The sequence below is a fragment of the Hyaena hyaena genome, unplaced genomic scaffold (assembly GCF_003009895.1).
Source record: "Hyaena hyaena isolate Hyena2069 unplaced genomic scaffold, ASM300989v1 scaffold_624, whole genome shotgun sequence".
NCBI lineage: Eukaryota > Metazoa > Chordata > Mammalia > Carnivora > Hyaenidae > Hyaena > Hyaena hyaena.
The window spans coordinates 1,168,579-1,184,008 of NW_024081258.1; the positions used below are offsets into that span (position 1 = coordinate 1,168,579).

Below are 15,430 nucleotides of genomic sequence, written 5' to 3' on the forward strand. Positions count from 1 at the left end.
TATGCCGCCTGTTAAATCCTCTGGCTAACTTTTCTGGGCTCCTCTCCGCCCTCATTAGGTGAGGGGGTGAGTGTGGGCTGGCCCCGAGGGGAGGGACTTTAGAGGAAGGAAAGACACAGAGGCTGGAATCCATCCACACAGGCCAACAGAAGGCAGCACACAGATGTCTGTCCTTGTCACAGCTGCCGTTTAGCCAGCGCTGCGTCCATCAGGCAGGCGCGAGGCACCCGGATAACACAAATAACTGACAAATGAATCATCTCAACTAACCCCCAATAATCGCACAAGGTGGTGTCAGCCTTGGAGATGAAGAAGCTGGGGCTCAGAGAAGTGAGCTCCTAGGGGGCAGGTAGTCTGCGTCTTTTTTTTTTTTTTTTTTTTTTTTTTTTTACCAGCTCTGCTTGGTAATGGCTGCCTGGAGTGCTGTTGTGAGAAGGATCTGGAACCTTCCTTCTGGTTCAAAAAGAAAAGAGTGTGTGATTGATCAGTGATGTCTGCCTCAGGCTCAGGAGGACGCGCTAATATGTCTGTCACATTTTTTGATACTCGTCAGATTCCATGACTCGGCCCAGCTAGTGACTTGCAGGGGACACGGCAGGGAGGGGAGCAGGAGGGGGGTTGGTTTTTCTGGTTTTTCCCCACGCCACCCCCTCTGCAGAGCTACAGCTGTTGGGAGGAAGGAACCAGACACCTCAGATGGGCATGTAGTGACCCGTCCGAAAAGTGGGCTTTCGGCCGCTCCCTGTTAGTTATCTGCTGTCTGGTAGCAGGCTTCAGCAGCAGGCACATTATCATCATCTTCACCGCCAGCATAACCAGTACAGGTACCGCCTCCAGCCCGGCCACAACAGGGAGTGAGGCGGCATGGGCACCCAGGGGTATATTTCATATACAGAAAAGCTGTTCCTTACGTAGTTTGTGAATGAATGGATGTTAGATTTCCCCAGTGGCGTATCTCTGTGATATGCCGTGATGGCCTAAGCCCATGCTGCCCCAGAGAACTTTCTGCAGTGGTATCAAAGCTCTGTGTCTGCCCCAGCCGGTCCAGCAGCCCCTAGCCACAGGTGGCTGTCGAGAACTTGCAGTGTGGCCGGTGCAACTAAGAAACTGCATTTTATTTTATTTTATTTTACTTACTTTTAATTGAGATGTAATTGATATATAAGACTGTATTCATTTTAGGGGTATAGCATAAGGATTTACTATAGGTATACATTGCAAATAAGAAACTAAAGTAAATAATTAATTAACATCCACCAGCTCCCATAGTTACAAAACGTTCTTTTTCTTATGACAAGGACTTTTAAGACCAACTTTCTTAGGCACTTTCAAATATACAACCTAGTGTTGTTAACTACAGTCACGTGCTGTACATTACAGCCCCAGGACCCCTTTGTCCTGTACCTGGAAGTGTGTGCCATTTGGTCCCTCTCCTCCCATACCACCCACCTCCCACTTCCTGCCTCTGGGAACCACCAGTCTGTTCTCTGGATCTATGTTTTCAGGGGGTTTCGTTTGTTTGTTTAACCTGTATTCATTTTGGAGAGACAGAGTGTGAGCAGAGGAGGGGCAGAGAGAGAGGGAGACACAGCATCCAAGCAAGCTTCAGGCACTGAGCTGTCAGCACAGAGCCCAACGCAGGACTCGAACCCACAGACCATGAGATCATGACCTGAGCCAAAGTCGGACGCTTAACCGACTGAGCCACCCAGGCGCCCCTGCCCTGCGTTCAGGTTTTTTTAAGTTGCACATGTAAGTGGGATCATGCAATATTTGTCTTTCTCCGTCTGACTTATTTCACTTAGTGCAGTGCACTCAAGGTCTTCTCATTTGCAAATGGCAAGGTTTCGTTTTTTTATGGCTGAGTAATATTCCACCGTGTCTATATGCCACGATGTCCTTATCCATTCATCTGTTGGTGGACACGTGGGTTGTTTCCATGTTTTGGCTACTGTAAGTCATGCTGCGGTGGACATGGGGTGCCGATGTCTTCTCGAGCTAGTGATTGCGTTTCCCAAGGATAAATACCCAGGCACAGAATTGCTGAATCCGCGAAAGTTCTGTTTTTAATTTTGGGGGAGCCTCCATATTGTTTTCCACAGTGGCTGCTCCATTTCACAGTCCCACCAGGTTCCCTTGTCTCTGCCAACAAGTTGCCAAGTGTTCTTGCCAACAGTTATTTCTTACAAGAAACTGCATCTTACATTACATTTAATTTTTTTTTAACATTTATTCACCTTTGAAAGAGAGAGAAAGAGAGACAGAGCATAAATGGGGGAGGGGCAGAGAGAGAGGGGGACACAGAATCCGAAACAGGTTACAGGCTCCAAGCTGTCAGCATAGAGCCTGACATGGGGCTCGAACCCACGAACCGTGAGATCATGACCTGAGCCAAAGTCAGCTGCTTAACCGACTGAGCCCCCCCAGGCACCCCCATTTCATTTAATTTGAATGTAAGCCGCCATCTGTGGTTGGTGATGGTGTATTGGACTGCACGGATCTCGGCACTCAGGGTGCCGTATTGAACTATGTCTATTTAGACAAGATCCTGTCCACACAGCCCTGTCCCTTCTCATGGGGAAAGGCAATGAACAAGGATCTAAACAAACAGTGTAATTTCACGTGTTGCTACGTGTTCTGAAGATGATGTAATAGGGCAGTGGGAGAGGGGCCTGGGGAGAAGGAGGCAGGGCTGCTTCGAGTAGTGAGAGACCTTCCATCAGAGGCCAGAGCCGGAGAGAGGCCCCAAGGCAGGAGCAAGCTTAGCACTTCTGGGATCGTAGTTTAGGCAGTGGCCAGGGATATGGAACAAAGGAGAGGGTAAGGGGAGGTCCCAGAGACAGGTGGGAACCAGGTTACATGGGCCTCCCCAGCTCAGATCTTATTCCCGGAGGGGCAGCATATAGAGAAGTGGTCAAGCCAAGGCATCAGAGCCAGCCCACCTGGGGCAAATCCTGGCTCCTCCTCTTCCTCGCTGTGTGACCTTGGACGAGTTTCTCTGCTTCTCTGTGCCTCCATTTCTTCCTCCACAAAACAGGGTAATTACTGTTCAGTTAATATGTATAAACTTCTCAAAATGATGCCTGGGCTTTGTGAGTCACAAGTGTCAGCTGTTAGTGTCGTGGCTGGAACGTTTTGAGCCGGAGGTGATATAATCTGAGGAATTTAAAAGATCTCTCGGGCTGCTGTTTGGAGAGAGGGTTAGAGGGAACGAGGAGCCCCCACAGGAGTCTTCTAGCTAAGGGTCCTGGTGGCTTGGATGACGGTCCTGGTGTTTATAGGGTGCGCCATGGGGAGACTTACTTCCTCCCAGGACCGTGTTCGCATTTACAGCAAGGCCTTTGTTTGGGGGAGGAGGGAGAATTTTCAAACAAACACACAAGGAAAGAGAGGAGTTCAAGAACAACCCATGCACCCTCACCTGCTCCCGCGACAGTTGACATCCACCACTCTGGTTTCATTCATCTCCCACCACATGGATTGTAGCTCACATACCATTTCACCCATCAGTTCTCCAGTGCGCATCTCGAACAGAGAAGGGGTTTGTTTTTACACAACCCCAATGCCACTGTCATACCTGACGGTAATTGGTTATTATTCGCTAATACCCTGTTCGTGTTCAACTATCCCTAATTGTCTCAAAAGTGTTTTATTTTTTTAATGTTTATTTATTTTTGAGAGAGAGAATGCAAGCAGGGGAGGGGCAGAGAGGATGGGGGGCTGCGGACAGAGGATTGGAAGCAATCTCCACGCTGACAGCAGTGAGCCCGGTGTGGGGCTCAAACCCACAAACTACAAGATCATGACCTGAGCCAAAGTCAGACGCTCAACCAACTGAACCACCCAGGTGTCCCCCATGTTGTTTTATTTTTATAGTTGTTTTGTTTGGATCAAGATCTAAACCAAGACCAAACATGGCAATGGCTTCCAAGTCAAAGGTACAACTGAGGCGCAGCTGAGTCCGTGTGACCTGGTGGCTGTGCCCCATGGCAGTGTCCAGGCAGCCTCGAGCCTGGGGAGCACCCTTAGCAGGGTGGCTGGTGGATAGGGGACTGACCCAGGTGCATGACCTCAGGCTCAGTCCCGGGCCTCTGTCAGTCACCAGGGGGTGCTGAAATCTGGGAGCAGAGTCCACACTTGGGAGGTTAGGGGTGTGGTAACCTTGAGAGCCCTGGGCCCTTGAGCAGCCCCCAGCCAGCAAGGGAAGGAGAGGCAAGCAGAGAATTCAGCCTTTGGAGAAGGGGCCCAACAAGGTGTTCAGGATCCAAGCAGCAGGTCGGGATTCAGGGCCAGACGACCTCCCAGCAGGGATGAGAGCAAGATGCAGAGCCAGGAGGAAGCCGAGACCCCTGCCCGGTGCTGTGAGGACTGTAGCAGGAAGAAGCGGTAGCTGGGCTGGACAGATGTCTGACTAGGGGAGTGCCACTCACAAGCAGGTGCCGGTGTAGGTAAATCCCAGACCCTCTGGGGGCGGGGCTCCCCCTCTCCCACCTCCTGCCTGCCTTGACCAGCATTGATTCAGTAGCTGAACCTACTTATTGAAGTTGTCAGTGCAGGGATAGAGAATCAATCAGGATTCTCTTGGTAGGAAAGAACAGAAAACGTAATTAAAACTGAGATAAGCACAGGGGTGCTTGGATGACTCAGTTGGTTGAGCATCCGACTCCTGATTTTGGCTCAGGTCATGATCTCATGATTTCTGAGTTCGATCCCCGTGTCAGGCTCCATGCTGACAGTGCAGAGCCTGCTTGGGATTCTCTCTCTGCCCTGCCCCTGCTCACACGCTCTTGCACTCTCTTTCAAAATAAATGAATAAACTTTGGGAAAAAACACTGATGTAAGCACAAAAGGGAGTCCATTGGCTTGTGTATAGGAGAGAGTATAGGAGATCTGGCCAGCTTCAGGCATGGCAGGATCCAGGAGTTCACATGATGTCATCTAGAATCTCCCTCCCTCCATCATGCGTCTCTGCCTTCCTCTATATTGGCTTCATCCTCAGTTTCCAAAGGGTGGCACCCAATGACGTCAGACTATTACATCAGCCCTTGCAGAGATTGTTCTCCTAAAATCCCCAGATCTAGGATCCCCCGGCCAGGCAACCTGGGACGGGGCCCACATTGTCCCTCTGAAGAGAGGTTGGGGGAAAGATGGGGAAATTTTCCTGGTGGAGAAGTGAGCTGCTATCTCCACGAGAAGCTAACACACAGGAAATGATATCCAAGCTAGGTCTTTTTACTTTTTCTCCAAGAACACAGAAGTCATGTGCTGTCCAGCACATTCATCGGCTCCCAGATCTAAACCTTCCCCAAAGCTTAACTTCTGAACCGAGCTTCCATCCCAGCCCCCACACGCCTGTCTTTGGCGTTTCTGCCCACAGTCCACTGACCCTCCCGGCTCTGCATCCCTGAGCCCAGGCTGGCCTGCCCCGGGCGGTCTGGTCCCCCGCTCCCTTGCGCTGCCTCCCACCACTGAGGCCTCCTCTCCTCCCCCTGCCCCCCCACTGGAGCTCCTTAAGTCCTGCTATCTCCATTCCCAAAACCTGTCTCCTCCGGGACCCAGCTGCTCCTTCGGCCCACAGATCCCCGAGCAAGCAAGATGCATCCCATCTTCCTGTTCCGCACGCTTGGCCACTCAGCCCTTAGCCTCATCAACAGAGGCTTATCGATCGCCCGCACTCGGCTGTGCTGGGGGCCAGGAATCAGACACGCCTTCTGCCCCTGCCAGCTCACACCCAGCCAGGAGGGCCCAGTGGCGTCAAAGGCAACCGCAGTTCCATGAGGCCAGCGCGGCGACGCTGAGTCGGGGAATGAGCCGGGGACCTCGCGGCTGCAGAAGGCCTCTAGGGACAGTCCCCTGGTGTCACACCTTCCTGGGCCTTCCTGGGAAGAAGGCCACCACGGAGGCTGTGCCCCAGCCAACCAAAGGCCGCTCACAGACAGATTTCAGCTGCCTCACAATGGCATTTGCAAAGTTTTTTGCGTCGCCAACTTTTCAGACTTGGGAGGTTTTACGTGCAAATGTGGATTTTTGACTTCTATTGAGAAAGGAGGCTCTGGCGACCCCAGGCCACATCAGCACCTGGGAGTCGAGGCAGAGCTGCATCACGACTCCCTGGCACGGCGACCGCGGCGCTACGCCATGTCGCCTCTCCCACGTGCAATGCTTGCCTGGACCCTGCACGTGTGTGCGTGCCTGTGTGTCAGGGACCTCGCCTGCTCCCAGCCCTCCCTTCCTTTTCTCTCCCTCTGGTCTCCACAAAACTGCTGTCTTCACTACGCCTTTGCCCCTGCTGTGCCCACAACCTGGATTGCCTAGCACATCTTATGTAAAAAAATTGTTTTTAATGTTTATTCATTTTTGAGAGACAGAGACAGAGCGCAAGCGGGGGAGGGGCAGAGAGCGAGAGGGAGACACAGAATTGGAAGCAGGTTCCAGGCTCTGAGCTGTCAGCACAGAGCCCAACATGAGGCTTGAACTCACGACCTGCGAGATCATGACCTGAGCTGAAGTCAGACGCTTAACCGACTAAGCCGCCAGGTGCCCCAGCCTGTCTTAATACAGACCCTTCCTTCTGGGGACATCAGGTTCTTCTGTCCTGACACACAAGCCTCCCGGGCACCTCTAGCCTGCCCCAGGCCCCTTCTGGTGGTCTCCAGCCGCACCCCTCCAGGCACCAAGTCCCGTGCTTCCCTAGGTGACCCTCAGTTTGCTGAGCTTCCGATATCCCCAGCTGGTGCTCCCTGGTCAGATGCACCCCACAGGTGCACCCCATCTGGCCCTCGCAGTGTTGTACAGCTTGTGGCTTGCTCAACATTCAGAAATTGACTTTCGATGAACTGGCAACATTGCCTGCGTGGCGTCCACCAGCCCGAGCCAAGTGGCCCCCGCACACTCTGGACCGGTGGGCGTGTGCTCTCCAGGTCACCCCAGGCCCGGCGCCCCCACCTCCACCCCACCACCGCTGCTACACTTCAAACGCTCGAGTTTGTGACCCCTTAATATACAGACTGTCACAAACTCCCTAAGATGGACCTTGCTTTCTTCTTTTGCCTCCCACCCAGGCCAGGCCCTGGAAGTCCCCCACGTGTTGTGTATTAGATTGAATACAACTGTAAGAATTGCATTCTGGGCCTCGACCCAGATGTAGGGGCGTCCCGACCCGAGACAGGGAGAGTGAGTGTGGGCCCTGCACTAGGGTGGACGGGAGTCCTCGTGTGCCTGCCGCCAGCCTCTGCCTAGAACGGGGAGCAGGGGGTCTCCTGGCCATGCTAGCCCGGGGCAGCAGCCTTGGCAGGCATGCTCATCCGGGGCCGTAGACCGGATACAAGACAACAATGGTAGCTTACGTTTCTTGAGCACGTGCTGTGTGCCAGGCAGTGTTCAAAGGTCTCTGCATGGATCAGCTCAGTTCTTCTGCCCAGCAGTCCTATGAGATGGGTACAGCGTGATCAGCTCCATCCTGCAGATGGGGAAACTGAGGCACTGGAAAGCAGAGCAACTTGCTGGTGGTCACATGACGATCATTCGGTCTGGTGCCCATCACATAGTCCTGCCTTCCAGTAGAGGCCGTGGTCACTGCCCTTCAGCCCTGGCCCCGTGATGCCAGCTGGCCTCACTGTTCAAGAGAGGCCAGAAATGCACGTCATCACATGAAAGCTCCCAATTTTTAGATTCTGTCAACTAGTTTTGAAAATTTTAACTGCTCCAGGAGCCTGCCTGGCACAGATTTAGCCATAGAGCTGTCAGTCAGTGACCCGATCTGTCAGGTCCCATCCACGTCCTGGTCCTGAGTGTGTGATGTTGGCCAGGTCAGAGCGCTTGGCCCAGAGCCCGACATGTACCAGGTGCTTGTGAAATGTCACGACGTCTCCCCATCTCCTTCAAGTTTCTACATCACAGAAAAGGTTCTCATTGCCCTTCTTCTCAGGGGACATGTAAAAGGCCCCTGAGATCTCCTCCCCACAAAACATTTGAGTTCAGGTGCTCCGGGAAGGAGTATGTTCAGTTCACAGAGCTAGGCCTCAACATAGAGAGGGATTGGGCCTCTTCCCCATCCTTGAAGATCTCGCATCCAGGTGAGGACAGGCACATGTGGACACTCAGCTGCTGAACGTGCAGGCAGCCAGCTTGTAAGCCCAGCTCTGAGAGCCCAGAGGAGGGGAGGAGGGGCAGACAGGGAGGGCCAAGCGGTTCCTGGAGCGGTGAGCCCAAGCCCGGTCCTGAAGTCTGCGTGGTGGCTCCTTAGGCAGCAGCGGCTCAATCCCCATAACTCCCCCTCCCCGTCCTTGATAAGCCTGCTGTCAGGCTGAACCCCCTCCCGGGCAGCCCACAGCCCCTAGGTCGTGACAGAGCCTATAGAGCAGGGCCTTCGGGATGGTCCCCGCAGGCTGTGCATGAATGAGGCCCAGCCGTTGCACCTCTGGTCCACCTTCAGTTGGGTGCCCCGGGCAGGGCCTGCTCTCACGGACCCTCCCCAGCATTCAGCACATAGGCCCAGCCCACGCTTGCTCCAAAGGTCATTCTCGGCCGTGCCTCAGGCGGGTGTCTGTCTCTGGGGAGAAGGCATCGTGAATGCCAGCACCCACGGAGCTGGCCACCGTTCATCTTTGCTGGGCAGTGTGCGCTTCTTGGAAGGGACATGTCACTCGACACCGGGGCCACACAGAGCCAGGTAAACTACTTTGGTTGGAATAATATTAATGCTGATGCATTAAAAATGTGTGGCCATCTCAACATGGTTGGTCCTTGGCACCTATAGAGAAGGAAGATACAGAAAGACGATCTGGTTGGGATGTGGTTCACGTTCCCATGAGCCACATGCAGCCACAGGGTTTCACGAAGCTTCTTCTTGAAAACCCACCACAGAAGGGGTTTGAGGCAGCATCAGCGAGAGCTTGGAGGTAACCTAGTTAATCTAGGAAGAAAAGATGAGCGCCAAGGAAACAAGTGTACACATGCGCACGTGTGTAGCTCTCACAGATGAACGGGGTAAGAGGAATTTCACCCTGGACGTCTTGGAAGCCAGGCCAAAGTGGGAAACAGTCAGCACTAACGGGCTGCTTTATGGGAAAGGGAGGAAGCAGGCTGGTTCTATAGAAGCAGGAGAATCTTCTCCACGTGTCCACGCTCAAAGACACACCACGTACAGGGCTTGACTGCGGGGGCACCAAGGAACGGGGACAAGCAGAATCCCCCATGCCGCACACGTACATCTCTCGTGGTGTCTAACCCCGCCCCTGAGGTGGAGTGATGGGGACATCAGCATGTACATAGATATGGAGAAAAAAATCTGCAAGGACGTGTGCACGCACTCCCCACCCGTGCCCACGGTGATTGCCCCTGGGGGTGAGGAGGAAGCCAGGGTGGGGACTTAGCAAAAACTAGAAGTGGAGTCAGAGCTTCCCCCGAGTGCAGGGGATTCTGCCGGTGGCCAGACCTTCTTTGGGTCTCCCTTGACCTCAAGGGAGATGCCAGCCAGAGTGGCTTACCATGCACCCACGAGCTGTGTGACCTCCAGAAAGGCTGAGCCTCAGTGCCTTCATCTGCAAGATGGGTCCTAATGCCCGCCGTACGGATTTGTTCCAAGGGCTGCGTGAGATGATGCAGCCTTTTATTTTTTTCATCCTTGGAACCCCCCAAGAAGTGAACATGGCCTGGTTCTCTGCCAGGGAGCCCACTCCGGTGATGCTTGGGCCAAATCTACCCACGGATACTCCCTGTTTGGCCTGCGGAGTGTCGGAAAGGTCTCAGATTTAAGCACCATCAGGCCAGGCCTGAGCCTCCCAGCTCCTCATGCACCACCCTCCCCATCGCGCCCTGAGGTTCTACGTCAGCGCATCTGTGTCCCGCCCCCCTGGCCCCTGCAGGGCATGCGACGGCGCACCTGCTTTCCTCCTCCTGTCCCCTCTCCGCCAGACTCCTGGGAGAGGCCGGGCGGTGTCAGGCTGGTGGCGGAATGTACACGAGCATGCTCGGCAAGCCAGCCATCTCATCATGAGAGCCGGGGTCCCCACCTCCTGGCCACGCCGCCCCGGAAGGCCTCTCCCCACCACCCCATCGCCTCTTGCCACCAGATGCTTGCATGGTAGCAATTGTGCAGAACCAGTCACTGCAGCTGCCGTGCTGCCCCCCTCGAATCACTATCTCCGGATGAATTCACAGCACGCACATGCTCTGTGGCTCCGCTAAACAGAGTGCACATCCATATAACCACGTAAAAGAGTGGTTTTAGCATCGGCTTTTCTGACAGTCGGCAAATAGCAGCCTGCTGTCCTGCAGTTGGGTGATTGAAGCCGGGTGCCTGTGGTGTAACGTGGGCCCGATGGGCCTCGTTCTAAATTGCTGCGGCACCTCTAGCTTGGTGATCGAGACGTTTCGTTAGAGCTTACTAACCCAGCTTCAGGGAGCCGAGGGGGGGGACAAGTGGAGATGGACACCCCTGGGGTCTCAGATCCCACATCTCAAAAGCAGATCAGAAGCCAAAGCAAGGTGGGAAACAATCTAGTGGCGAAACAACAGGCCACCATTTGTTTTTTTGTTTTCTTTTCCCCCCGATCAGATTTGTTCTCGGAACATTGTCAGGGAGTAGTGACATCCTGGAGAAAAATATGTGTGCTTGTGCATTTTTAGTTCCAAAGTCGGTGTTGAGTGCCAGCCACGGGCCAGCTACCTGCTGGGTGCTTGGATGAGATTGGTGGGGCCTCCACTGTCTTGGGGCTGAAATCTGAGTGGGGGAGATAGTGTGTAAGCTAAAGAGATGATAAACGAGACCATTTCAGAGACAGGGAAGGCATCAAACAGGACGATGGGAGACGGGACCGGCTAGGGTGGGGCTCGGGAGAGGGGCAGGAAGATCTCTCTGAAGACAGGACAGAGCCAACCTTGCCGGTGTCTGAGAGGTGCTGCCCCAGCCCAGCCCACAGGTCCCAAGGTGGCCGTGAGCCCTGCGGGATGACAGAGGAGTAGCCGTCAGAGCGGCGTGTTGGGAGTGGGAGAAGAACGTGGGAGGAGCCGTGGCAGGGGCCAGCAGGGGCCAGATCACGGAGGCCTTGTTGGCCACTGAAGGGCGCTGGAGTTTATTCTCAGTGTAGTAGAAATTGCTAGGCGGTTTTAAGCAGGGGGTTGCCATGACCTGTTCAGCTATATAAAAAAAAAAAAAACAAAAAAAAAACACTGGCTGCTGTGTAGACAATCAAGTGTGTTTGTGTCGGGGGTGGGAGTGCAGTGACTGTGCAGAGAGGGACTTGTGACAAACCGGATTCGCACGTGAGACAACAGCAGAGGAACGAAGGACTCAGAGGGTCAGGTATCAGTTGAATGGGGGGCCATTTATAAGACGGGCGAAGGCCAGGTTTGTCAAGAAATCCTGTTTGGGGCACAGGCACCTGGCTGGTCGGTCTAGCATCCGACTCCTGATTTCGGCTCAGGCCGTGATCCCAGGGTCATGAGATCGAGCCCCGCATTAGGTTCCATGCTGAGCGTGGAGCCCGCATGAGATTCTCTGTCTCTCTCCCTCTGTCCCCACCCCCACCCACCACTCGTGCGCTCTCTCTCTAAAAGAAAAGATGGCGTTCTGTTTGGGGCATGTCAAGGTTGGGACTCCTGTTGGATAGCCCAGAGGAGAGGTCACGTGGCTTGCTGGAGAGTTCTGGGGTGGAGATTAAAATAATCAGGAGTCCACAAATAGAAATCATATAAATAAAATAATCAGGAGTCCTCAATGCAAGGATGGTATTTAGGGCCTTGGACCTGGATGAGGCCACCTAGTGAAAGGGTGCAGGGGAATCCCAAGGCCCGGGATTGAGCCCTGGGGCAGCCTAAGAGGGAGAACAGCGAGGCCAAGAGGGGGAGGGGAGGGGAGGAGCAGCCGTGACCCTGACCCTCAGAACTGAACAGAACAATTGCGGCGCATCCCTGCAGCAGACCACTCCTCCACAATAAAAAGGAATACAACTATGAATTCACACAACGCATTGAACATCAGTTAGGCTGGGTGAAAGAACTCAGTCCAAATAATGCATGACTCCTTTTATGTTAAAATTCTAGAAAAATGCCAAGTAATCTGTAGTGACAGAAGGCTGATGGCTGGTTGCCTGGGGGTTGGGGGGGGCGGGAAGCAGGGAGGGTAGGATTCCTAGGGGTGGGGGGAAGCGGGATACAAGGAAACTTTGGAGGTGATGGACGTGTTCAAGCTGATACAGCGTAGTGTATACATGGGTTAAAGTTTATCAAGCTGTACGCTTTAAGTACGCATGGTTTACTGTATGTATTCTCTCATAAAGCTGTTCTTAAATTTTCTTTTTAAAATTTATTAAAATTTGATGCCAGGCTCCAACTCATGAACTGCCAGATCATGACCTGAGCTGAAATAGAATCAGACGCTTAACCGACTCAGCCACCCAGCACCCATAAAGCTGTTTTTAAAGAAAGTTGCTGTAAAGAGGAATGGACAGCCCAGCCAGTAGTGGGAGGGGGGTGTGGTTATATTTCAAGCACAAGCAAAGAAACGTTAAATATCTGCATGATGTAGGACATGTTGTGGGGAGGAGACGGGGAGGCGCAGCCACCTTCCGTGAAGGTCGCCGTACGTGTGTCATGCTGAGTTCAGAATTCCTCCCATCAGCGTAAGCTTCTCCACGTGCCAAGGAGTCACCTGGAGAACATGTCACCAGCACAGCGCCACACCACATCCCCTAGGCCCCCCCTCTGATCACAGCTGAGCTGGGATAGGCCCCGGGCACCCTGATAGGGCACCGCCTCCAGTGCTCCCAGACCGCTCTGCCTTTCTGCTCAGGTCCTTTTCCCGAAGCCACCCTCAGCCTCAGCTTGTGTGGTGGGGGCAGCCGTCAGCAGCGGGGCAGGGGGTCAGTGGACAGACACTCCAGCCTCCACCTTGGGAGGGGTACCTCTGAGTTGTGTGGGTTCTTCTGAGTGCCACAGCGGAATGGAACCCCGTTTGCAGACAGCCGGGACCGGCTCAAAAACCGCCGGTGGCGGGCGGGGGGGGTTTCTCCCACCCTAGCTTACAATCCCAACTCCCTCTTGGGGACAGCTTCCAAATAAGCAACCTGTACTCAACCCTTGCTTCAGGCTCCGCTTTCAGGGCACCCGAAATATGACACCCGTAGAAACAGGGGCTGTGAGTTTCATGTGCACATCAGGCTTCCCTGATGCAGGGGTCCCAGGAACCATACAGTAATGAACAGGCCGTGAAAAACAAGAACAGCTTCAGGAAGGGGAGTGACTGGGTCTGGTCGGATCCGCTCTTGTAGACAGTGGCAATGTGAAGTCGAGGTGGAAGGCAGTGAGAGACAGGCAGCAGGGAGACCAATTAGCAGGCTATTACCAATGTCCCAGCAGGGAGTAATGGTGAGAAGACAGCAATTGGGGCCGTCTCTTTGTGAAAGTCCTTTGATTTATAAAGTATGTAACAGTTCACACAGAAATGACACTCGCCTTATTTAACATCCCTGGTGCTGTGGGTTTTTTTTTTTTTTTTTTTTTTAAGGCTCTCGTTTCCAGCATTCCACATTTTTCTTTCTGATCTGCCACTTCCAAAATGTGATACGTCAGCCCGATGCCACGCAGCTTCATTTTTGTTAAATTTTGTGTTTTCAGGATCTTGACATTGGCGCCAAGAACATGAAGCTTTATGTCAATAAAAATCTCATCTTCGATGGCACGTTGGACAGAGGGGGTGGAGAGGGGCCGGCTGACCTGAGCGTCCTGGTTGGCCCGAGGAACGAGAAGGAGGGAAGAATGGAGAGGGCCCCCTCGGGAGAAAGAGATGCCTGCAAGATGGTCGGCACAGATCGGGAGTGTTCCCAGCCAGCGGGAGCAGCGGTAGATGTGAAGGTTTCTCTTCAGGGAAAGTCGTTTGGTGAAAAGATGAGTCCTCCCCGTTGCAGGAAAGACAATTTGTCCAAGTTAAACGAAGACACGAGCTTAATAGCGGCGCCAGCCTCGATGGGCGGCATGCCCTGGGCTCCCCCCCTCCGCCCAGCTGTGGAATGCCCTCCCCTTGACCCAGAGCTCTCTCTGATCCAACAGCTGGAAAACCTCACAGGCAGAAAAGCCTCCGAGACACCAGCAAAGACCCCATCCTGGCTGCAACCTTCCGCCACAGGGCAGGGCAGGAAGCAGGGGGTCAGGAAGCCAAAACCCCTCTGGCTGAGTCCTGAGAAGCCACTGGACCGGGAAGGCAGGCTTCCGCCAGATGACCTCATTGACCCCCGGGAGGGTCCTCAAGAGGCCGAGCTCGGGGACAAAGGCCCCCGGCGTGAGCAAGGGCAAGCGAGCAGCTGGAATGTCGTCGCTGGGGAGAGAGTCCAGAAAGTGACCCCCACAGTCTGTGACGACTTCGACATCTTTAATCAGCCCTCCAACAGAGAGCACCCTGCCAGTGGGAGGAGGGGCCCGAGGAAGGACGCCCTCAGCAGCGGTCCCAGTGACACCCAGCCACCCAGCAGAGGTAAGCTCGACAAGCGGTCTGACTCAGGTGCCATTGTCCCTGAGTGCAGGCCGCCGATCCCCATGATCGCATTTCGCTCCATGGACCTCTGTTCCCTCCCCCAGATGAGGGTGTCCTCATCTGCAAAGCAAGGGGGTTCTTCTCAGCCCCCTTGGTCACAAATTCACTGTCTCAGGGGCCACAGAGGTGGCAGTAATGAGAACGGGCAAGACACATTCTGCACCTTAAGCTCCCCGATATATTTGTTATTGCCATCGACTTCTGTCCCCTTGGCCCGTTTTTCTTGCAACGTGGCTTTTCTAGTCTAGTCTTTGTCATTCGACCTCTGATGGAGACATTGGGCTCTAATGGCTTCACTTTATTCTTAACTGTGGCATCAGAAAAATAACACAAGTGTAATGATAAAGAGCACTTGACACTTGCCTGGGTGTCGGAAGCGCTATAGGGAAGGGTGAGGACTGTCGCATTGGAGAGCGCCAGCCCACCTGAAGGGGGCGGCCGCTACTGGGCTCAGAATGCTTTTTGGCATACGGTAACGCCAGGCCAGTGTGCCAGATCTCCCTTCCCCTTTGATTTATTTTTCTCTTTATTTTTATTTAAAAAATCTTTTTTCATGTTTATTTTTGAGAGAGAGAGCGGGGAGGGACAGAAAGAGAGGGAGACACAGAATCGGAAGCAGGCTTCCGGGCTCTGAGCCATCAGCACAGAGCCCCATGTGGGGCCTAAGCCCACAAACCATGAGATCGTGACCTGAGCTGAAGTCAGATGTTCAACCGACTGAGTCACCCAGACGCCCCTCCCTTCTCCTTTTATGAAGAGAAATCAGAAATGGACAATATTATTTTTCAACATTGGCAACTGATTGATACTATTTTTAAACCACTATGTGGGTCAAAAAAAAAAATCTGCTGGGAGGAGTCCCCTGGTTTGTGAACTTTGCAGTAGATTGTATGCGAGCAC

At 53.6% G+C, this 15,430-nt stretch overlaps 1 protein-coding gene across 1 annotated transcript in view; it reads left to right on the plus strand.

Moving 5' to 3' along the window:
• The window catches only part of LOC120249046 (katanin interacting protein), a gene marked incomplete at its 3' end in the record, with an annotated part of 157,265 nt that extends 142,795 nt beyond the window's left edge, over positions 1–14,470 (plus strand). The window contains exon 16 of the mRNA XM_039257525.1: positions 13,618–14,470. Within this exon, the coding sequence (XP_039113456.1) occupies positions 13,618–14,470 (853 nt within the window). The remainder of the gene's footprint in view (positions 1–13,617) is intronic.
• Positions 14,471–15,430: the final 960 nt, after the last annotated feature.